Source organism: Natrix helvetica (genome assembly GCF_964273705.1).
Source record: "Natrix helvetica genome assembly, chromosome: 1".
Lineage (NCBI taxonomy): Eukaryota > Metazoa > Chordata > Lepidosauria > Squamata > Natricidae > Natrix > Natrix helvetica.
This window is the reverse complement of record NC_138548.1, coordinates 256,812,482-256,836,026: the sequence shown is the minus strand read 5'-3', so window position 1 is coordinate 256,836,026 and position 23,545 is coordinate 256,812,482. Positions and strand designations below refer to the sequence as shown.

The 23,545-nt window shown below is 42.2% G+C and overlaps 2 protein-coding genes across 2 annotated transcripts; both read left to right on the top strand.

Moving 5' to 3' along the window:
* The first annotated feature begins 2,404 nt into the window (after positions 1 to 2,404).
* LOC309382664 (transmembrane protein 238-like) lies at positions 2,405 to 14,068 on the top strand. Its single transcript, XM_081934386.1, has 2 exons — positions 2,405 to 2,937; positions 13,613 to 14,068. The coding sequence occupies exon 1, from the start codon at positions 2,419 to 2,421 to the stop codon at positions 2,902 to 2,904; it is 486 nt and encodes a 161-aa protein (XP_081790512.1). The 5' UTR covers positions 2,405 to 2,418; the 3' UTR covers positions 2,905 to 2,937; positions 13,613 to 14,068.
* A 1,085-nt stretch (positions 14,069 to 15,153) lies between these two features.
* Positions 15,154 to 22,980, top strand: TMEM238L (transmembrane protein 238 like; the record flags this gene model as incomplete). The annotated part of the gene is made up of 2 exons (XM_081937330.1): positions 15,154 to 15,187; positions 22,790 to 22,980. The coding sequence occupies 2 exons, from the start codon at positions 15,154 to 15,156 to the stop codon at positions 22,978 to 22,980; spliced, it is 225 nt and encodes a 74-aa protein (XP_081793456.1).
* Between the last annotated feature and the right edge of the window lie 565 nt (positions 22,981 to 23,545).

The following is a 23,545-nucleotide window of genomic DNA, read 5'->3' as shown; positions in this document are numbered from 1 at the left end:
CTCTCACCGGATTGGTAAATTTCACCAACTGGTTCTTCCGAGCCAGTGCAAACCGGCAGAAACCCACCACTGAATAATGCATTTGAGTGGGTTTAAGTTGAGGGGTTTGTGTTTCCATGGGCTACCACAGTTTTCCTCCTCCATTGGCTGCAATAGAAGCTTCTCTCTTAAGGTAAATCACAAATGCAGAGAAGAACAATTTTAATTGGGATCACCCTAAGTCTGAAGGGGAAGGGCTATGTTCTTCTTTGTCCAATATTAAACGAGTGGTTTTACTGTAAAAAAAAAGAAAGAAAGAAACCTCATAATCGAATCAAACTAAAGTAATTACCCATCAACACTTTTTTATTTGACTCATTAGAAAGATGGTTTAAAATGGCAAAGGGATGATTTTCATGACCATTTGGTTGACCATTTATGAGTAGCCTGAGGGGGGGTCTAAGCCCTGATGACCAGTGTTAGCACTGAGCCTGGGGATGGCAGTTATTCACTTAATTAGCATGGAGTGCAATAAAAATGCAACCTTATGTGTGAACCAACTCCTGAGGAGCTGTATGTAAATTAAAGTGGGAAAGACTCATTAAGCAGCCCATGCAGTCATACCACAAAGCTATTGAAAGTGCCAAAAAGTGTGTATTGCTTCTTTATTCTTCTCTGCCTGGCCACCTTCTCTTCCTTCCAATAGATTATAAAACAAAAGAAATTACAGCCGCAATTCGCAGCTACTTGAACTGTGGCTTATTGGATCAGAGATATCTAGTTTTAGGTCTCGATTTTCAGACAGAGGGAGAGAAGGAAAGAGAGAAGTTCTGTGTGCACAGCCATACTCATTTTAACCAAACACACCTGATGAAATAAATCAAGAGTGTTGGACACCACGGGGAGGAAAAGGGGAAAGAAAAGTGAGGAGAGAGAAAGGAAGTGTTGACTTCTGACTCGTCTGTTGCAGTAGTAGAATAAAGCATTATTTATTTATTTAAATTATTTCGTTTGTCACTCATGTACAAGAATAAGAATAAACAGGAATAAGAACACAGGAAATGGATACAAATAAATGGGGACAGTAGAACAGGGATGTTAGGCATGCTGCTGCACTTATGCATCCCCCCCTATAGGACCTGTTAGGAATGGGGTGAGGTCAACTGTTGACATCATTATCATTATCATTAACTTACCATTATCATTAACTTATCATTAACATCGAACCTCAACTTTTTACTTTTCCATAATAATATAAACCTGCCATTTCTATAACAACAAATCAATCTAATTAGTAAAGCCCAAAATCAAAGTTTCATTTTTTTTTCCACCTCAAGCACAAAGTCCAGAAACCATCTCCATGTAACAACAAAAGTACTTATATTCTTTTCTTTGATCCATAAGGACAATTTAGCCCTCTCTGCCAACTCTGTCAACTTTTGCTCATACGTAGTCTTGCTACCGTCAACATATATAAATCAGAATGGGATATTCTTGCACTAGACTTTTGATTGGGGATTATGGGAGTTCAAGTCCAATACACACGAAGGGCATTAATTTAGGGAAAACTGCTCAAGTCTCCAGACATGGAAGGAGTGACTGGGGGGCCAGCTGAGAGTTCTTTCTTTCTTTCTTTCTTTTCTTTCTTCTTTCTTTCTTTCTTTCTTTCTTTCTTTCTTCCTTCCTTCTTTCTTTCTTCTTCTTCTTTCTCTTTCTTTCTTTTTTCTTTCTTTCTTTCTTTTTTCTTTCTTTCTTTCTTTCCTTCTTCTTCTTTCTTTCTTCTTCCTTCCTTCTTTCCTTCCTTCCTTCCTTCCTTCCTTCCTTCCTTCTTTCTTTCTTTCTTTCTTTCTTTCTTCTTTCTTTCTTCTTCTCTTTCTTTCTTTCTTTCTTTCTTTCTTTCTTTCTTTCTTCTTTCTTTCTTATTGTGAGATTCCGATTTTCTAAGTTTTGCTGAAAGTTAGAGACAGGCGAGCTTCACTTAGCTTGGCGCGAGTTTTCTGTTCGCGATGGAAAGTTCCGCTTTTCCATCCATCCATCCATCCCTCTCTCTTTCTTCTCCTAGACGCGATTAGCAGGACTGCAGTATCCTAACTATTGCGAGAAGGCCCCAGGGTCGTATAAAGGCAACGCGAATGACAGTATTGCTACTGAATAAAGGGGGAGGGGGATACTAATCTGGTAGACTGTGACTAACTTTGGAAGCTATCGGGGCCAGGCTCGACAGATCCTCTCCCAGTTCCTCTCGGAGGAGGCGGGGGGTGGTAATATTTTTCTCTATCAACCGAAGCGTTCCGGGGAGGGGGGGCGGCGTGGAGCTTGGCCTCTCTACCGGCAGATAAGCCTCCCGTTTACACTGAAGGGGCGTGGCGGAAGACTTTGGTATCGGCTGCCACCCAGCCAGCCAGCCAGCCGGACCTCGGATGATCCTCCAGGAGGGGCATGGCCCGTAACTGCTACGGGCGCTGTGCGATCTTCCTGGCGATCGCGCTGATCTTGGACGTGGCCGGGCTGGCCTTGCTCCTGGCGGGGGGCGTGGGGAGACCGACTGTGCACGGGCGCCCCTATAAAGACTTCTTGATGCTGACCGGGGGGCTCCTGCTCTTCCTGTCGCTACTCTTCTGGCTGTTCTGGTATTCGGGAAACCTGCGCGGGGTGCCGGTGGAAGAGCTGCCTCTCGGGACGCCCGCCACTTCCCCCGAACCCCGCCACCACTCCAGCTTCCTGCGCTTGGCAGCCAAGCTTTCCGAGCGCCTCTCCCAGCGCCGCCGGCCGGCGCCTGCGCCCTCCTTGTTCTCTGTTCGGGGCGCCCCAGCCAAGACCCCGAAGCCTGCAACCTCTCTCCGCCCCGATGGGCCCGTGGAACTCGGCCGCCTCCGCACTGGGGTGACTGTAAACTCCGGGACAGCCGAGGAGCGGCTGGTGTAAAGCATCGTCTTTGGGACTGGAAACAGAAACCAGGTAACCAGCGCGTGGCTTTCTTTCCCCCTCACTGCCTGGAGAGGCGCGGTTAACTTAGCCATAGTGAAGCTCGAGTAGACTTCAGTCTTGCTTTTCTCAGCAAAGCGCGCGGTGCCACAGTTGTGGGCATCTCCGCCAACTTGACAACTCTTGGCTTGAAGTTATCCACCTGTTCAGTCCTTTGGCTGATCGCCCTTTTCCAACTCCCGGCCCAGCTCCGTTGAGCAATTCCGGCCCTTCCTGTTTCAACTTCACAGGACTTAAACTGGACTCGGATTAATAGTGTGCCTTGGGCATGGACAGGTCCCCCACCTCACCCCTTAGATGGATACCATTTTCTCATGCTCTCTTAAAATTATTACAAGATACAGGAGGGGAAAGGCAACTGGAGGGGAGGGGGAGAGGATGAGTCAACAGGTCACAGGTAACAAAAGAAAACTGTCAATGTTTATCTTATGGCTTGTTCGGTTTTGATGTGGCATATTTTGCAACTTGCCATAATATCAACATATCCCTTCAATCTCTTTTCTTTTTCTTAGTGGTGGTATATCTCATCCCAAACTCTGGCCAAAAGCAGCCTGAAGACATTCTTAGTTATTCTGATGTTAAAGCGTTCTTTCCCCATTAAATAGGCAACAGGCTGCATTTGATCAGATGGGTTTCACCCGCTATAATGGTGGGGTGAAGTCTGATGAGTCTTAATGAGTGAAATCAAACAGCATCTGTTTGCCAGATTAGTTCGTGTGTCCCGCTTTGTAACACCCCCCCCCCCCAAATGGTCTCTGCTTTGGGCAATGGGAGAGAAACTGGTTCTTTCAAATCCAGTCCTTCCTGTATCTTCCAAATCTGAGCTGTATCTTTCCAGCTCAGAGTCCTAGAGCAGCTGTCCAGCAGTGGTGGCACTGCGCATGCTTAAGTGGGGAGAGAAAAAAACTGTTTTCTGCTGCTCCACCACCAGTTAATTTTCCCCCGTGTTTCTGTTCAGGCTGCTTTTGAACCCAGATTTCATACTATTCCTCTCCCTCCACCCAAAAAACCTACAATATTTCTCCTGAATGCACATGGACCGAATAGGTGTGCAAAACAAATGGCAAACAAATGTATTATCTAGCCATCTGTCAAAACTTGCTTCTGCCCTATTCCTAATTAAAGAGAGTGATGTTTTCATGCTGGTTAGTGATGTTGGTGAGAGGGAAAGAAAACAGAGAAATTCACCAATTGACCTCCTAGTCCTAAACTAGGAGTAAGGAAGGACTGCACCATTTGCCAGTATTGTGCCTATGGCAGGAAGAGGGCTTGCTAGTGTGTTGGTGAACACTCCTGCTGATTCAAAAACTGATGGACAGGATTTCAGCTGAGCCATGAAGAAGAACCAGTGAAGTGATGTATGAACCCAATATTCAGTTCAAGCATAACACACACACACACACCACACACAGCTTTAACAGGGTTCCTCTTCTACTTGGATTCTTTAAGGCTTCTGAGATCAAAAAGTACTACGGGTATTTATAACCATAATTGAGTCCAACATTTCTGTTGCTAAATGAAACAGTTGTTAAGTGAATTTTGCCCCATTTTACAATCTTTCTTGCCATGGTTGTTAAGTGAGTCTGGCTTCCCCACTGATTTTACTTGTCAAGAATGTCGCAAAAGGGGATCACATGACCTTGAGATACTGCAACGGTCATAAGTATGAACCAGTTGCCAAGCATCTGAATTCCAATCACATGATCACAGGGATGCTACAAAGGTCGTAAGTGTGAGAAATGGTCATAAGTCATTTTTTTCAGTGCCGTTGTAACTTTGAATGGTCAGTAAATGAACTGTTGTAAGTCCAGAATTGCCGCTATTCTCTTGGCTGCCCCTTGGCTCTCGCTTTAAACTATTCAAAAGGTTTGTTGTTTTCAACGCAACAGGAACCTTAAATGTTTTTTGGAATAACTTATGGAGACTCTTGCCTCCAGATGTGGATGCGCCCATGCTGGAGGCTTTTAAGAAGAGATTGGACAACCATTGGCCTGAAATGGCATAGGGTTCCTGCTTGAGCAGGGGGTTGGACTAGAAGACCTCCAAGGCCCCCTTCAATTAATCTGGGGATCCAACAGACTCGAAATGATGGATGGGATTGAGAAGAGGCAATGGAAGCAGAAGCTGGCTCTGTTTAAAAGAATCTTGTTTTTCTGCTATAATAAGCAACGTTCCATGGTCTGCTGAGTGTGCCTTGTTCCCACTAGTCCGTGTTTTGTGTGGCACTGTACATTTTGCCCAGAAGTACCATTGGCACTGCTCCCAAGGAAGGATCAGCTTCTGAGAAGTGACTGCATCTCTCATCCTGCCTGTAGAAGCTTCCATTGCCTCTGGGGAGAAAAGAGCAAAGCAGAGCCCTTTCAGATGAGTGTTGCAAATTGAGGGCTTGTTTTCTTCTTCCTACCCAACGTGTTTTCGTGTTTCTGTACAACTCTGCTGTGCATCGCCTGTTCCCGAGTTGTATGCTGATTGGCATGGCGCAGGTGACACTTCTTAATCAGATGTTCCCTGTAAGCAGCTGTCCTGAATAACTTTTAGCTTTCCAGAGTTGTCAGCCTTACTAGACAGGAAATATGATTTCTACATTATTGTAAAGCTACATTAATAGAATCTTGCAAGTCTGAAAGTACAGTTCTCCCACTGTCACCTTTACAATCCTAAGAATCTAGGAGGGGTTTTTCCCCGACCCTGTTGCTTCACCCACTAGGCAGCTGTGAGCTATGCTTCCTCTTATCTGACCATTCCTTAGGCAGCATCTCTTTATCCCGTCTCCCAAGGTCATTTCCACATACTGTTACAGGAAACACTTTTTAGCCTCAAAATGTGGGGTCAGATGAAGACAATCTTTGCACTTGAACCAGAAAAAATAAAAATGATTTTGAGTCTAATCCTTGATTAAGGATAATTCTGGCCTTCTGGGCAAGAATGGTGAACTGAAGACAACTCTGGTAAAAGTGGAGCTGAAGACCACAACAGAATGAAGAGCCTCTATTTTAAATTGCATTGACTCTGTAGAATGCAATTCTGTTATACCAATATATGTGGCACACGGGCTCTTTGGAAGGTGGGAATTTTGGATGCAGAGAAGGCAGAAATCCCTCATCAATAACCTTTATTGAACTTTTGGAGTAGAACATACTATTCACCTTTTTCTTTCTTTCTTATATTTGTTCTTCACACATGAAAGGTCCAGGCCTGAATAAATTGTCTCTATGTAACATGCACACATACAGAGAGAGATAATGTTGTGTTGTTAGGTTCCACCCCAGAGATAGGGCATAAGGTGTTTTGTAGGAGAGTCTATTTACTTACTGGAGTTTGCTGTACACAGTCTGGTGGCCTCCTTTTGCTTTTTGCTCTCCACCCTTTTTTTGCTCCCTTGCTACATGAAAATGAAAGGCAGAAATTAAAAGGTTTCTCTAAAGTTTCACAGAGCGAGGGATGTATTCAGAGGTGGTATTCAGCAGGTTCTGACCAGTTCTGGAGAACCAGTAGTGGAAATCTTGAGTAGTTCGGAGAACCGATAAACACCACCTCTGACTGCTCCCACCCCCATCTATTCTCTGCCTCTTGAGTCCCAGCTGATTGGGAGGGAATGGGGATTTTGCAGTAATCTTCTCCTGCCACGCCCACCAAGCCATGCCCAGAGAACCGGTAGTAAAAAAAATTGAATCCCACCACTGGATGTATTCCCTCTTCTGTATATTTTATACATTCCCTGATATATGTGACCCAGAATAATGTTGCAAGATCCAATCTGGTTCAATCATTGGGACCAGAAATTTACTCTTCCAAACTTTCGGACTCATGCTGGAGCCCATCTTCAGGGAACGCCTCTTAACTTCTCTCAAAGAGAAGTTCTCTGAAGATGGGCTCCACCATAAGTCCAAAAGCTCGGAAGATTAAACCTCTGATTCCTGTGACTGACCTAGCTTTGGATTTTTATGCATTCTTTCTGATTTCAGAATTAGCAGCTACAACAAAAGCAGCTACTAACTTCAGTGGTCCTAAAGCATTAGTCAAGAATCAAGTTGTCTGTGACGCCTGATCCCTAGCTAAGCGAGACCACTGCTTTCATATCATACAGATAATTTAATTTATTCAGTTTAGATATCGCCTGATTCGAAACTGATTCTGGATAGTGTGGAGACCCAAACAGAAGAGAAGGCTCAATGCAATAATTATTTTTTTTAGAAAAAAAATAAGGAATAAAGAACAAAATCTTGCTAATAATATCCACAACCTCAAACAGATCCAAAAGGGCCCTCGACTACCCTAACCCAAGGCCTGGAAAAGCTCCTAGATCTTTAAGGTTTTCTGGAATGCCATCAAGGTGGGAGGCACACAGATTTCATGGAGAAACTCATTCCGGAGAGCAGTACTGTAACAGAAGAAGGCTCACTTCTTTGGCACTGCAGCCAGACCTGCCCAGTCAGAGTCCAAGTTGCAGTAGATCTGAATGATTTTATCTACCAGATAACATGAATTTTGCTGAACATGAATCAGCAGCCCTATAGATTATCCTGGGGCTCCTCCCCACTCAGCTGTGACCAGGTCACCCAAACATAGCTGCTGGATAGCTATTGGCAGATGAGATGCAGGTAGAGAAATGGAAACATTTTGCCACCCTTATTGTGATAAGATAATCCCTGATACGTGCTCTCACTCTTGTTTAATCAGACTTGCTTTGAATCGTCCTCTAGCAGCACTCCATGTCTCTCTTCTGGTGTTTCTTGGAGCTCCTCCTAACCCAATGTGCCACAGAAATGAGACATAGGTAAAGGTAAAGGTTCCCCTCGCACATATGTGCTAGTCGTTCCTGACTCTAGGGGGCAGTGCTCATCTCCGTTTCAAAGCTGAAGAGCCAGCGCTGTCCAAAGATGTCTCCGTGGTCATGTGGCTGGCATGACTAAACACCAAAGGCACACATAACACTGTTACCTTCCCACCAAAGGTGGTCCCTGTTTTTCTACTTCCATTTTTTATGTACTTTCAAACTGCTAGGTTGGCAGAAGCTGGGACAAATAACAGGAGCTCTCTCTGTTACATGGCACTAGGGATTTGAACCAATGAACTGCCAACCTTTCGATCGACAAGCTCCGCGTCTTAGCCACTGAGCCACCGTGTCCCTAAATGAGACATAGGAGCAATATATTCCAACGGCTGACCCATCTGCCCATTCTAGACAAAGATTAAAGCCTAAACCAGGCAACCCACCAACTCCTTAAGGAAAACTGCAAGCTCTTTCTGGAACCCCATTAGGTCCATCAATTGACTGAGGTGGGCCAATCAAATGAGCCCTATTACTATGCAGTGAGGGACGATACCAGTGAGCCAAAGGACCATCGGAAGGTGATTTGTCCATGGAAACAGGCTGATGTTAATGATATTAATTGTGTGTATTAAAATCTTTTTGATTAGGCCAATACTCTAAGAAAGAGAGAATCTTTACTTTCTATTTAGAGGAAAATTACTGAACAGTCTAGCCTGCCTTGATGTTTTACAGATGAGTTGAAGTACTACTTCCATTATCCCAGTAGGCTTAGAACAGTCTTTGCTGATGTAACCGTCCTCTGTTTTGTTTGCACATAGTTTCTTAACGGGCTGCTTTGCAACAGTCGTCCAAAGTGTTACCAGACAAAGGGATGAATTCAGTTCCCTATGGAAAGTCTTGAGAATGGGGCATGTACTCTTTTGCAGTAACAATCCACATTTCCCCACCTTTTGCTCCAAATTCACAAAGCTCAAGGGGGTAACTTGCAAGGCATACCTCTGCTAGCATTTGGGCAAGCCAGTCAGAAGCAGCCAATAATTGGTTTAGCTGGTAGTGCATTAAGGTAATGCATTAAAGTAGCGCTTTGTAATTCATCATAGCTGGGCCTTTCTCCCTAAGCACCAGAATCAGATTTCTACAAAAAGGTACCCTGTTTCAGTGACGTGCGGTGAGGTTTATGGCTGGTGAGGCTGATGTCATCATCAGAGAAGGCGGGGAATGGGACCACGTGTGCTGGAGGCTGAGGCTGCCTCAGCTTCCAGCACACGTGATCCCATTCCCCACCTTCCTGAGTGTGCTACGCCAGCTCGCGCTCCGCAGTCCTCGAAAGTGACTGGGGAAAGACGAGAACCTTCCTGCCTCTGCTGGACTTTGCAGTCCAGCAGAGGCAGGAAGGTTCTCGTCGTTCCCCAGTCGCTTTTGTGGCTTCGTCATCCGGGAGCGCCGACAACATTTCTGCCCCCGCCCCCGCGCGGCTGGGCGGATGTATATAATATTATAATATTGTATTGTGTTACAATTGTGTTACCTTTATTTATTTATCAGTACAAATACAACACATACTATAATATTATATATTATAATATTAATATAATATAATATAATATAATATAATATAATATAATATAATATAATATAATATAATATAATATAATATAATATAATATAATATAATATAATATTAATATAATATAATAATAAATATAATATAATATAATATAATAATATAATATAATAATATAATATAATAATATAATATAATATAATATAATATAATATAATATAATATAATATAATTTCATGTTTTATCTGTATTTTTAGAGTACCAAAGCCATAACATATAAGACAAGTATTGGGTATATCTAGTTTAAAGGGGAGAAAGGGCTAGATACAATAGCAGTGTTCCAGTATCTAATGGGCTGCCCCAAAGAAGAAAGGATCAACCTATTTTCCAAATCACCTGAAAGCAGGAAAAAAAGCATGGGTGGAAACTAATCAAAGAGAGAAGCAACTTATAACTAAGAAGAAATTTCTTGACAGTTAGAACAATTAATCAATGGAACGACTTGCCTCCAGAAGTTGTGAATGGTCCAATACTGGAAATTTGTAAGAAGAGGTTGGATAACCATTTGTCTGCAATGGTATAGGGTTTCCTGCCTGAATGGAGGGTTGGGGGGTTGGACTAGAAGACCTCCAATGTTCCTTCCACATACATACATACATACATACATACATACATACATACATACATACATACATACATTTTTATTTATTTATTTATTATTCGTATTTATAGACCGCCCCCTCTCCCGAAAGGAGAGGGGGCGGTCTATAAATACATACATACATACATCTTGCCCTGCACCTGGAAGGGTATGACTAGGAGGCCTCTTCAGTTTGGGATAGTGCCTGATTGGATCATGTGATGGACATGTGGGTGCTGGGCAGGGGCTTGGACTTTCTTTTGAGTGGGGAAAACTTGGAAGCTTTCAGATTCGGGTTTTCCCAGATGTGCCAATATGATATCTATACAAATAAAAATGTAATGTGTGTTTGTTCAAAATCTCAAATCTCCGAAAGTTCTTCACCGATTGCTTTGAAATTTTGACACAATGTTGCATTCGACTATGCGCATGTTTTTATATATGTATATTACATAGATGTCACACCTGTGACAGGTTAAAAACATGTTTTTTGAAAACCAGCACCATCTGCTGGACATAAAAGCAACACACGCTATACCATAGCGTTCATTTCTTGAGTATAGTATATTCGGAACAGTTCGGCCTCTCTCCAGCTTTGTCCTGATGGTCCCTTTATATGTGTGGCTGGGCTGTGGCTGCACCCTTTCCCCTTTCCGCCCCTCCTCTGACGAGTTTCGCCATTTCCACTAAGGCAGTGGTTCTCAAATAGTGGGGCGCGCCCCCCAGGGGGGGCGCGAGGCTCCGTAAAGGGGGGCGCGAAGGCTCCCTTTCCATCTGGGTGCAACGGCGGCGGCGGCGGCAACGGCGGCGGTGAAGGCGAAGGAGGCAAAGGCGAAGGCGGCGGACTGGAGTTTCCCACCAAGGTTGCCTGTCCGACCAGCCCCCGCTGGCTCCTGGCTGAGGGAGGAGCTGCCGCTCTGCTTTCTCCGAGCGGGATCCACACCCTGCAACTGGCAGCGAGGGGAAGCGGAAGCAAAAGCTTTTGCTATCAAGTCTTTTGAAAATCTCCAGGAAGCACAAAAAATGGGTGAAAATGGCAGGTTTTGGCCAAAAAACGGGCCATTTTTGCCCATTTGTTGCCAGTAGAATGCTTCTGGGGGTGGGGGAGGTGAAAAATGGGGTGCACAGATGCCCCAGGAGGCACAAAAAATGGGCCCCTTTTCACCCCCCCCCACCTTCAGAAGATGATAGAGAAAGAGAGAGCTAGTGAGAGAAGTGAGACAGAAAGAGATAGACAGAGAGAGAGACACAGAGAGAGAGAGAGAGAGAGAGAGAGAGAAGGAGAAAGAGGGACAGAAAGAGAGAGAGAGGAGAGAGAGAGACCGAGAAAGACAGAGAGAGACCGAGAAAGACAGAGAGAGAGAAGAAAGAGACAGAAAGAGAGAGTGAGACACAGAGAGACAGAAAGAGACAGAGAGAGAGGAGACAAAGAGAGAGAGAGAGAAAGAGACAGAGTGAGAGAGAGACAGAGAGAGAGAAAGAGAGAGGGAGACAGAAAGACAGACAGAAATAGAAGGAGAGACAGAAAGAGAAAGGCAGAGAGAGGGAGAGAGAGAGACAGAGGGATAGACCACTTGGACTGTCATTTCTTCAGTGTTATCACAGAAGTGAGTACACCCCTTAACATTTTGTAAATATTTAAGTATACTTAAATATTTACAAAATGTTAAGGGGTGTACTCACTTCTGTGATACTCTATATATAAATATATGTATGTATATGTTCTAGCTGTGCTCCTTTAAATCTTTTCTGCTACAGTTAATAAAGCTATTCTTTGTTGTAAATTGATCCACATTTTTCTTTTTTTATTCTCTTGTACGTTAATAAGGATACAGTGTTATGCAGAGGTGTACTTATAACAATTTTATAGACAAATGATACTATTTACAGTCGCGCGGGGGGGCGCGAAATGTTTTCTTCTTCCTAGGGAGGGCATGACAGAAAATAATTGAGAAGCACTGCACTAAGGGGAGCCGAAGTCTTTTGGACTCCCCCTCCCCTCTCTCTCCTCCCCTCCCACCAGGCCTTTGCTGTCTGTGGCGGGACGGCACCTGCCCCATCACTTGGCCGCCTCATCCCACCCTTAAGCCGGCCTCCCCCCGCCCAGCCCAGTGGAGCTCCAGAGGAGGTGGAGGCAGAGTGTCTCCTCAGCCTGACTGGCTGCGCGCACTCTCCACCCCCCTCGCAGGGAGCCAGCTATGGCCTCGCCAAGGTGGCTCCAACAGGGCGGCGGCGGTGTCAGCCTGAGGCGCAGCGGGGCTGGGGCGGCTGCTAGGTGCCCCATGAGGCAGCGACTGCAGCGGCGACGGCGTCTCTGGATGGGGCCACAGCCAGCGGGGGCTGCCTCGTGTCTGCGTTGCCAGGGGCCGCTCCTTCCTCCTCGTCTTCCTCCTGCTCCTCAGGGGATGTCGGCCGCCTCCTCTCGCTGCCACCGCTGAGGGAAGCCAGGTTGGGGGCGGCAGCCACCTCTTCCTCCTCTCCTCCTCAGCTTGGCCAGGCCGGGGCTGTGGGTGCATCCACCATGGATCACTTCCATGTGGGGGCCGCCTCTGCCGGGGGACTTGCGCTTTCTCTTTTCTTTCTTTTCCATTTAACCAGACTGGGCCACAGCAACACATGGCCGGGTACAGCTAGTCTCTAATAAAATGCAACTTTAAGGAACTTCAAGCCTCTGAGTCTTCTTTCGTTGGGGGTGTTCCTTGGAATATTGACAGCTTCTTTTTAAGATCTGCCAACTGAGACATTTTCATTTGGTTTCATTTTCATTTCATTAAGGGGTCAAGTCTGCCTATACTGTAGAGAACCTAAATGATTCTGGACTTCAACAACTTTTTCTCACTTCCTCCCTTTCTCTTCTTCCTTTCATGCTTTTTTTTAAAAAAAAATTTAAAAAATACACCTCTGCCTCTCTTGTCGCTTATGTAAGAAATATTGGGAAAGTTTTGTCTTGGGGCTGACAGCAGTGATTTAAATATGAAATCAGTTTAGTGAACTCCCTTTCCTGAGAAAGGTACACAGAAACTGATAAGCTTTTTGCCAAGCTGATTATCCAGTGAATTAAACTGGTCAACTCAATTGAAGTGTTTGAGGTTTTAAACTGCTCATGTGAGATAATGGCTGAACTTGTTTTGTGTCTGTGTCTGAGCTACTTTACCACTAACACAAAGTCTGAAAGTCACACGGAATGGGCTTGGGGGAGAAAAAGTGAAACCAAGTTGTTTTTACCTCTTTGACGCAAAAGTCAACAGTGAAAGATGGTGTAAACATGTGGGGTTGTCTGTCTAGAATCTATTACCCATCTACTTATTTGTTGGTTAAAGTTCTCCAGTATGTATCAAGGAACTTAAGCAGTTTACACCAACTCCAAACACACATCACTCAAGCCAGGCTGGAAAGCAAGAAAAACAAGCTGAACCTTGGAGTTCTCATCAGACTGTTTACTACAGCACAGTGGAATCATTGGACAGGACATTCGTGGTCTGCTCTGCACATCCCGTTGGCCTTAAAATTATAGTATGTGGCCTCTAAGGCCAGGAATTTACTGGACCTTGATTCAAGGTCAGATTTCTAATGATTTAGATTTAGATTTCAACCCTCAGATTTCTGATGTGTATATATATTATAAATTCTAAATGTTGACGTGACAATAATGCTTTATTTTCCCTCCTAGGTCTGTTCTTCTATTTATGTTCCACATTGCCCTTTGTTGATGGAGCTTCCTGCTGTGGCCGTGCTACTGGAGAAGTTTGATTATTGGTGTGTTGGACTTCTACCCAGCTTCGTCAGAGACAATTCCAGCAAATTTTCACAGTGTCATCTCTTTGTGTACTGTTCACACAGGCACAGCTTTGGATAGCATGAAGAGTCGTTTGACCAACGGAGTCTGCGGTCTTATGCTTTTGAATGATTTCCAATGCTGAATTTTCCAGAAGGATTTCATTGCCATGGCTTTTTCTTTGTCGTACATTCGTTTTCCATAGCGAGGCCTGGAATTATTTTGTGCCCTGAAGGATTTGTGGCTGAACTGCAGCTGTGGAACTGTGCAAACAGCCTTGAAGTTGTCTCTCTCTCAAGAAATTGGGATACGGCTAGTTGGTGCAAATCTACTTGTTTACAAGAAAAATGATGACTGGGTAGAGGTTTTTTTTTTTTTAAATAATAAAATAACTTTATTTTTTTAAAGAAATAGTGTACTCTGATTATTTGGACTGTTTACAGGGGAGTAATTTTGGTACTATGCTCTTTTATGCCAATGTTAAACTGCAAACCACAGCAGGTTGTCTTATTCATATTAACCATTTTAATATGATCAAAGACTAGAATTCTCTAGCTGGCTAAACAATTATTTAAAACAATTAAAAAAGAGGAGTAATAAAATACATTAATAAGTTTTATTTTATTTACTGTCCTCTTTATTAATGCTATTATTCCAAATGTAACCTGGGAACTATAAGAATACTTTTAAAACAAATCTATAAAAATCCCCAGGAAAAGATGCTTAGCCTTTCTAGGCCTGGCCCTAGAAGAACCTCACCAGCAGTGGCAGATTGAGGCTCACTGGTGCCCTAAGCACTGACAAATCTTGGTGCCCCCCTCCTTTGTACATACTGTACAAATTGTTAAGTAAGTAAGCTCCCTGTTATACAATAATACAATACAATAGTAGAGTTGTTAGGAGAGCAAGTGTGCATAGAAGCGTAATGAGAGTGGTATGGAAGAACACGCACAAGCCAGCATACAGAGACACCGAATAGTATAAATAATAATAGTTTACTATGTGGAAATATAGAGGTATTCAGAGTTCAAGTTACAGTCCAAGTCATACACGGTTCAGTCAGTCAATTATCAATGTTCAGTTATCAGTTATCAATGTTCAGTTAAGGAAATGATCCTTCGAACACAGTCCAGTATCAAATAATCAGTTTAGGCTAACAGTAGCAAAAACACAGTAACTTCATGATATATCCATTGATCAGCGTCTAACAGAAAGCTAACAGTCATTATGGCTCCATCTTATGGCTGCTTGAGGTAATAGTAACCAATCACATTACAGCAGTACTTAAAGCTACAGTACTACCATCCTGGTTTATATATTGCTAACCCAACTGTTAGCTTACATTCCTAACACAAATCTTCATTGGTTTTTTTTCTTTCTCAACTTTGTGGTGCCCACTTGGGCCTGGTGCCCTAAGCATGTCCTTAGTCTGCTTAATGGTTAATGCACCATTGTTCACCAGCAGTCAAGGTAAGGCAACTGTTATCCTCATTTTCTAAAAAAAAATCCCATCTCAGTACTGTTTCCCCCCCCCCCCCATCTGCAAGACAAATAACTTGCTGCAAAACTTATTTTGATCAGAAAAGACAATGAGGAAATAAAAGATTAAATACACGTTTTCATTTCAACAATTTAAAATCTTATTAAATGGTGTCTCATTCTTCTTCAGCTTGACCTTTAAAAGGATATCATGAGCATTTGAATAAATACATAATGTAGTTGCTTTTCCAATCTGCTTTTTTTCATCGTTTGCCTGAAAAATGCAAGATTTCTCTACCGGTGTTTCTTTTCTTGCCAGAAGAAAACCAGAAACAAAATGTATGAACCATTTAACTGTAAAGATTAGGCAAGTAATGACTAAAACTCCAAGTAAGATCTTTAGCAATAACAAAATATTGGCAGTAGAACAGGTTCAATGGTTATTTAGGTCATGCATGCTGCCTGTAGTTCATACCCTTTGGGGTAGAGGAAAAGGATATTCTCTTAAACTGCCCACTGCCAATTGAAAAATCCAGGAAAGTGGAAAGAATTTAGCCAGTTTCAAGCCTCATTGATCTTTAATAGAGTTTGTACTGAAATCTTGCCCACTGAAACCAGTTGGGCATAAAATATTTTCCCATTTTACTGAAGGTTGTTTGTCACCTGCAAATGTATTCCGCTAACATGTAAGAATTACAAGAGTGTAAGGAATGCACATGCACAGATTGCAAATAATTATTTTCTTCCTTTTGTGTAATTTGAAGCTGACATATGCCATATTACAAAACAAGAACCAAATGTCAGGGCATGGCTTTTACCCTGCTTAGGTAATTGCGTCTGTTTTAAGGATGGTCTTTCGACACACAGTTTCAAACTTTTCCCCTCCCTCTTATGTGGGGAGACAATTGCAAATACAATCCAAAGCTTGAGGGGCATCCCATTTCTTTGCTTTCATGTTTCATTATCTCATTCTTTCTTATTTGAAACTTTCATTTTAATGGACATTGTTCTGCCCTAAAAGAATTTCAAGAGAGGAAACTGCCTCAGGTTGTGTACCTAATATATAAAAGAAAATATTGTGTAAACCACTATTTGCTCAGTTGAGACATTTTCTTTTACTTGCATTCTTCGATTTACAAGAGTAACGTCTAACAGAGGAAGGCCAAAGTCCTGGTTTATTTTTGTATAAGGAAAAAATAAGTGGTTTCGCTTGAATACCCTCACTACTTTCATTACCTGGCAAAAGAGCAGAACATCCTGACCTGGGTAGTTGCAACTGATTGCTTTAGTTAGTTTAGAGCAGGAGTATCAAACTGGCGGCCTGTGGGCCAGATGAGTGATGTGCAGGCCATGCCTACCCCAGCTCCGCGAAGGGGAAAACGTCGCAAAACATCACGTTGCTTTCATGTGAGTGAGTTTGACACCCGTGCTTTAGAGTTTAGGTCCCTAAACTCTTCAGCTCTGCGATGGCGAACCCAAGGTACTTTCTCTGCGGACATACGAGCCATTGCCCAGCTGAGCTCCACCACGCATGCGCACACACCTCCCACCAGCCAGCTGATTTTTGGATCTCTGCCGCGCATGCAGGAGACACATGTGCATGCATGGGTGGGTGGGTGGGTGTGCAGCACAGTGCACTCTCCAGCCCCCTCCCATTTCTGTCCCAGGAGGCTTCAGGGAGGCCTGCTAGGCCCACAATGAGGCACGGGGGATCACATGCATGCGCGGCATGAGCAAGGGTGTGTGTCATGCACATGCGAGGGGGAGGGGGTCATGCACATATGCACAGGGGGACAGGACGCATTGTATTAGGGTGTGGGCACGCGAGGAGAAAAAGGTTAGCCATCACTGCTTCAGCTCATTGATCCCTTCATGACATTTCAAATTGTTCATCGACCCCTATTTATTACAGTTTATGAAATGGGTGTAAATGTTTAAATAAAGTGGAAAAAAAATGACAATTTAATCAAATGCTATGGATAATAAAAGTGACTCCTTGGATAGTCCTATCCACCCTGGGGAGGGGTCAATATTTTAAGGGATCCTGCCTTAGACAGATCTTTGACTTCCTTTTTTAAACAGCTGAGCCTTGAAAGACGCTCAAGTAACCTTTCACTTCAATTGTCTATGACGCTCACAAATTCGGTATTTTAAAGGAATGGGTTTTGGGTGATGGAAATGTCTCTTTTCTTCCCACTTGTTTCTTTTCCCAGCCCCAAAGTGCAGTTGCATAAAAAAAATAAAGTTACTTATTGAACAGATTAGTGGGATTGGGTTCATTACTATAAACTGGTCTTTAAAATACATACATTAGATAGATTTGACTGATTTTTGGAATTAAATGTCACACTAAAAAACTAATGTTTGAAGGATTGTTAGTTCTTGGGTGAAATTCTAAAATCATCTTTGACCATTATGGAATTTCAGACAAGCCTTCCACCTGTTGCACCCTGCCCATGTGACCCTGGTTATTCAAACATTGCAAGACTAACATGGGTGTCAGCTGTGAGGGACTGACGTCAACAGCACTCCAAAGGATCCTATGAAATTTTATAGATTCAACAAGCATTCAAGGGATAGAAGTACCTTTACACCAAGAACTTGATCCTTCCAAGCCATGCCTTAAACTCTTTATTTTTTTGTAAAAAGTTTTATTGGTTTTAAAAACATTTATGGGAAAAAGGTAATAGGGTACATAGAAAATTTTAGTAGCTTCCATGTTGGCAGTAGAAATCCCCCCCAATCTCACACTTTTACAATTTTAAAAATAACATGTAAAGGATAGCATAAACAGAATTCTTACTTTATGTCAACAACATGTTCAATCATCTCTTTCTTTGTCACTTTCTAGTATATCAACAATTGCAATGATATTTCAGGTGTTTTTATTTTTGTGACCTGAGCCTTTTCAATATTGCTTCCTCCTCTCTGCTCCTGGGTGGAGCCGTGCCCCCCCCTCCATATCTTGTACATTGCTGCTCTTTTCCCCACCTCTGCGCCTTAAACTCTTCAAGATACGTGTTAATCAACATTTTTGTCTGAAAACCATGTGATTCTTTTAATGTCCAGATCAGTATTGATGACAATCAGAGGAACTTAAAAAAACCTCTATAACCTTAAACTTTAAAACAAGAAAACAGACATGAGTTCCCCACAGAATTTAATTTATAATCTTGGGTCAATCTAGATACACTCCATCCTGATTTGTTGACCTCTATCATAGCTGGGTAGTGCCTGTTCCAAGTCTCTGAAAAGAGTAGAATACTTTCTGTTTGTAGAATAAGGGTGGGAAATATTGACGTACTTCTTCCAAAGTTCCATTTTGTTCCAAAGCTTCATTCTGAAATTTACTTGACCAGTACTCTTGTTGCAATATGTCTATGTATCCCAGCTTTTTATTATTTTTACAAAGCCAGAAAATATAACCATAAAAACATTTAGAACATATATATACTTTGCTGTCTTTTAATAGTCTATAAACAATTGTCAACAATGCTCACATGAACCATTTCAACTTTGATGCTGGTATCAACAGGATCCCAGCAGGCAAACATGCCTACTCTGATTGCTTCTCTTTTAATACATAAAAGGAGCAACCAAGACTTCCTTATTGCCTTCTATAAAAGAAGAAACTTTTCCTATTAAGAAAACCAAATAAAGTGGTCCCCTATTTTCAAAATCTCTTCTTTTTGCCTTCTTCCTTTTGTTTCTGATCACTGACTTATGGGACTAACAATAGCAATAGATTTAGATACTGCTTTATAGTGCTTTATAGTCCTCTCTAAGCAGTTTACAATGTCAGCATATTGCCCCCAACAATGTGGGTTCTCATTTTACCAACTTCGGAAGGATGGAAGGCTGACTCAACCTTGAGCTGGTCATGACTGAACTGCTGCCACTGGGCAGAGTCAACTTGCAGTACTGCATTCTAACCACAGTGCCACCACGGAAGTTGCTTGTCAACGCTGCTCCAACAAATGGGCTACATCATCAGCTTCATAAATGGTGCAAGAAGAAGAATCAAGCAGCTGGTGTAAGGTTCATACATTATATTACAACACAATTGCTTTATTTGATTTAACATGATATGTGGCCCTGTCGTTGTGGCTTGAAATATCATGATTTATGGCTTAGTGTTATGTATTCAGTCCACTACAACTTCAACCAACAAACCATGATTTTTAAAAAATGAAAAGGGAGTCAGTTTGGTCTAGTAATTAAGGCTCTAGCCTAGTAACCAGGAATCTGAGGGTTTTAATCCCATTTTAGCCACGAAAGCCATCTGGGTGACTTTATCCAGTCATTCTCTCCAAGCTCCCCTCCACACAGGGTTGCTGATATGGGGAAAATAAGAGGAGAAATGTGTGTTGAATATGTTCACCATCTTAAATTATTTGTTTAAAAAAGGGTGAAACAATAAAGGGGGAAAGGGAAATCTCATTCTACTTTTGAACTGTAAAGTTGACATGGATTTCCTTAAAGCTGGAGGGCATTTGATTACTTTGAGACAGTTTTGTGATATGAGAACAGGCATGAAGTAAAATTTGCATTTGCCCATCAAAAGATATCATGCATTTAATTAAAAATCTGTGTATAGGAAAGCTTCATGGAAATTAGGCAGTACCTTTTTCAAGGAGGGGAAAGTCTTTTTTCAACCTCTTCTTTCTCTTATATATAACAACCCTGGTCTGTGAGGCATAAGAAGGCTCTTATCTAGAAGCCAGATTTGGCCATCAGTGGCATATGCTTTCCCCCTGCGGTTGTGAGATGCATAGTACCAGAGTGACCTAGAAGGGGCTTCCCTATTTCCCCCCAGTAGATGATGATGAGAAAGACTTTGAAACCATCATAGACTTCCTACAGCAAGGGAGGCTTCCATTAAAACAAGGGACAATCTCTTTGACAGACAGGAGCTGCATATTCATCCATCCATCCTTTAGCAGAAAAGGATTGCAAGAGGTACAATGATCTAATGATTTCACCACAGGAACAGGTGGTAAACTGGGATTATAGGAGTGGGGTTTTTTAATTGTTTTGCAATTTTCCTGTTAAGTTTTTATTTAATGTCGTTTGCTATTTTTATCATTTAAAAAGCTGGTAAATCATTGCACAGATATTATTTGGCCCTTGCCACCTGTTTCGGTTGTTTGATTTGAGCCACAGGCCTGTGCTCTATAGGAAGAAGGCTTCCAAAAGGATGTGAACTCAAGCAGCCTTTTTCTTCCAGTCCATAGTAAGACTGCCAATTATTTTGGATCCTCAGGATGGCTTGAGTGGGCTTCAAAGACTGAAGAGTCACCATCCTGCATCAATCCAAACTAGAGCTCAAATGTTTGGTTTTTTATATGATGTTCTTTCAGCTCAGGATGACTTGTAATCATCTCATCCTAGGAATTGGAACATGACTCTTCCAGACACGGGAAGGCAAATCAAAATGTGATTTTTGGTGTAGAAGTAATAATAGCCCTGACTGGACAAAGAGTCATTTTAAGTGTTTCTTTTACCTTGGTGAGGCAGCCTAGAGGTTCCTGGGCATTTAAAAAGAAGGGGATTATTCAGAACTCCTGTATCATTGTTACAGTACAAAACTAGTTATTAGGGGAGGCAGCCAGTGAGTGGCAAAACAACTGAGCTAGGATTGTTGTCTTGCTGAAAAGGAAGGCTGGTTACACACCTCAGTCTAAAAAGCGTGGCAGAGACGGAGAGCTATTCATCTGGCAGAACATTCAACCAAGCCTAAGATTGGTACAAATGTTATTCCTGGTACGATTCATATCCTGGTTATCCCAACAGACGTGATTTTCATTACCTAGGATACTTGACTGACAAAAAGAGAGGATGCCTTGCTACATGTGGAGCAGTTCATGGAAGTTCTCCAAGTGGTAGGAGCTTTGCTAGGAAAATAGTAAAACCTAATGTCCTTGAACAAAATAAATACCGTAGATTCTGTATTCCCATTATGTATTATCCCCGCACTATAGAAATTTATTTTAAAAACATTGAGGATGGAAAATGGAAAAGATTGGAAAGATTCTTTAAAAGAATGATCAGGAAATGGACTCTTCTATACAGAGTATTGCAATATAGACACTTTTCAGGCAGACAGACAAAGAAGCCTTGTTGAATAGTGCTTCCTCTGTTAAATTATTGCCTGTTTTATGACTGTAAGGAATACACCCGTCCTACTAAGAAACAAGAATGTATTTGAATGGAATTTTCTGGCATAAAAAGTATCACATCCATGGTCTGCATTGTATCTGCACAACCTAGAAATCCACCCCATCCTATTCTTTAACAAGAGAAAAAATACTATTTATAAAGAATGATAAGCACTTAACTCTTCAATAGCAGCATGGGGTATGAGAGAAAAGATTGTAGATTAACAGATTAAATCCATTCCTTACATCTGCTTGCAGGCCAAGGAAAGACCAATGGCTTTGAACAATCACCACTTGGAAGTATAGATATTGCTGTGTGAGGAATACCATATCTAGGCTGTAAACATCTGAATGTACCCCTAGATAACAGAAAATAATTTGAGCATTGTTGTTGTTTTGCTGTCCTCTAATGGTTATCCAGTCGTTCATAGCCCAGATACGGTATGTCTAAGCATGATTTCTTTTTATAATTCTGATATTAACAGCATGTAAAATAACATTTTTCCAGTAAATGAGTCCACCTGGTATATTATCAATTCATATTTCACAATCACAATTCAGTATTGATTTCAGTGATCCTCCAGCTGGAATAAAAAAGCAGTCAAACACCGTAGAACTGCAAATGTTGTAGTTTTATGCTAGACATAAGAGTGTTGCAAGCTGGCCCAGAAATAAATGGATGAGAGAGAGAGAGGCTACCAGGATAGTCTAGATTGTAGTTGAGAAAAATAGAAAAGAAACACTCCAGAAGAAAATGGAAACCATTTCTGAATTTCTGCCATGTAAATGACATGGATTATGAAATGTCCATGAATTCATCAGAAATCAAGGTTCATCTCAGCAGGTTTTAGAATTTCTTTGCCCTTTGGCTAGGAAGTATGCACAAGGCTTCATTAACTAAGGATATAGGATCTACAGCCTTGCAGATATGTCTGAACTAAACCTCCCAGGAGATCCCAATGCAGATTACCGATTCTAATTCACTTGCTGATCTAACAATATAAAATGTATCCAATTCTTAATATGCATATAAAACATCCACGTTAAAAAGAACTTAACAAAAATAAACCACAAACACCACACATGGCTTAGCTAAGGGTGTACCAAATTTGAGTACCTAAATGAAAACAAAACAAAGCCAAACCAAACCAAATAGATCTGGTTCTATATGGGAAGCCCAGTCAGCAAATACGTGTCACTTCAGTCCAATGACAGAACAGGAAGGAGTTAAAAGCCTTGCCTGGCGAATCTGCCTATTATTCTGGGAGGTGCGTTAGGACAGGTATATTTCCTTCTGGCCTTAAGGCAGCGTGGATATTTTTTGACAAGTGGCATGGGAGATGAAAGCGGTGCTCAGGTTTTCTCTTGCCTGAGGCTGTGCTTACCATGATCCTCTTCTTACGCAGGACTCGGTGTTTTCTGATATTTCTTGCAGCTGTCCTGTGTGATGTGGCTGGACTGGTCCTCCTCGTCCTTGGGCTCTGTCGCTTTCTGAGCTCCTGGGATTTCTTTGTTTATACTGGAGCGCTGCTCTTGGCTTTCAGCCTGTTATTCTGGGTTTTTGGGTATATACTCAACATTGAGGTCCCGTTCAGGGAACTGGGGATTCGATCACTGAATAACTAAAGGATTATGCAGAAGCAAACATCCCCACCCAGCTAGAAAACAGCCTCAGATGCCTTGATGAGCCAACTAGATGGCGGAAGAGAACTTTGCTCCTGTGTCTTCTCCCCACCCCAAGGTGCATACCAACCCCAGGGGTTTAACTAAGAAACTCATCAGCATCTAACAAGATTTCTGCCCTGAATACAGCCTGTTGAACTGAAGGACTGAGACCAACTTGTACTACATAAGAATGCTCCTTTGCATGGCTGAGTTCACACATCCCACCAACAACATGGTATGTTTTCATTCTGGGTTAAACCACTGTATGAATCCAATCATTATATTTGTAAACAGATCTATGAATGATGTGCTCTCCAGTGTTTTCATTTTTTTGCATCAGCTCCCTTCATTGTATCCAGTCTCTACTGGCTTAATACTCAGACCGTTTAAGTATATAGCTGGTTGTTACAATGCAGAGCTGAATTGGGAGAGGGACACGGAAGTAGTAGAACTAGAGACAAAGACCAAGATAGACAGATTGTCCGGAATTTAGTTTGATATGGAATAAAGAAAAATAGCAATATAG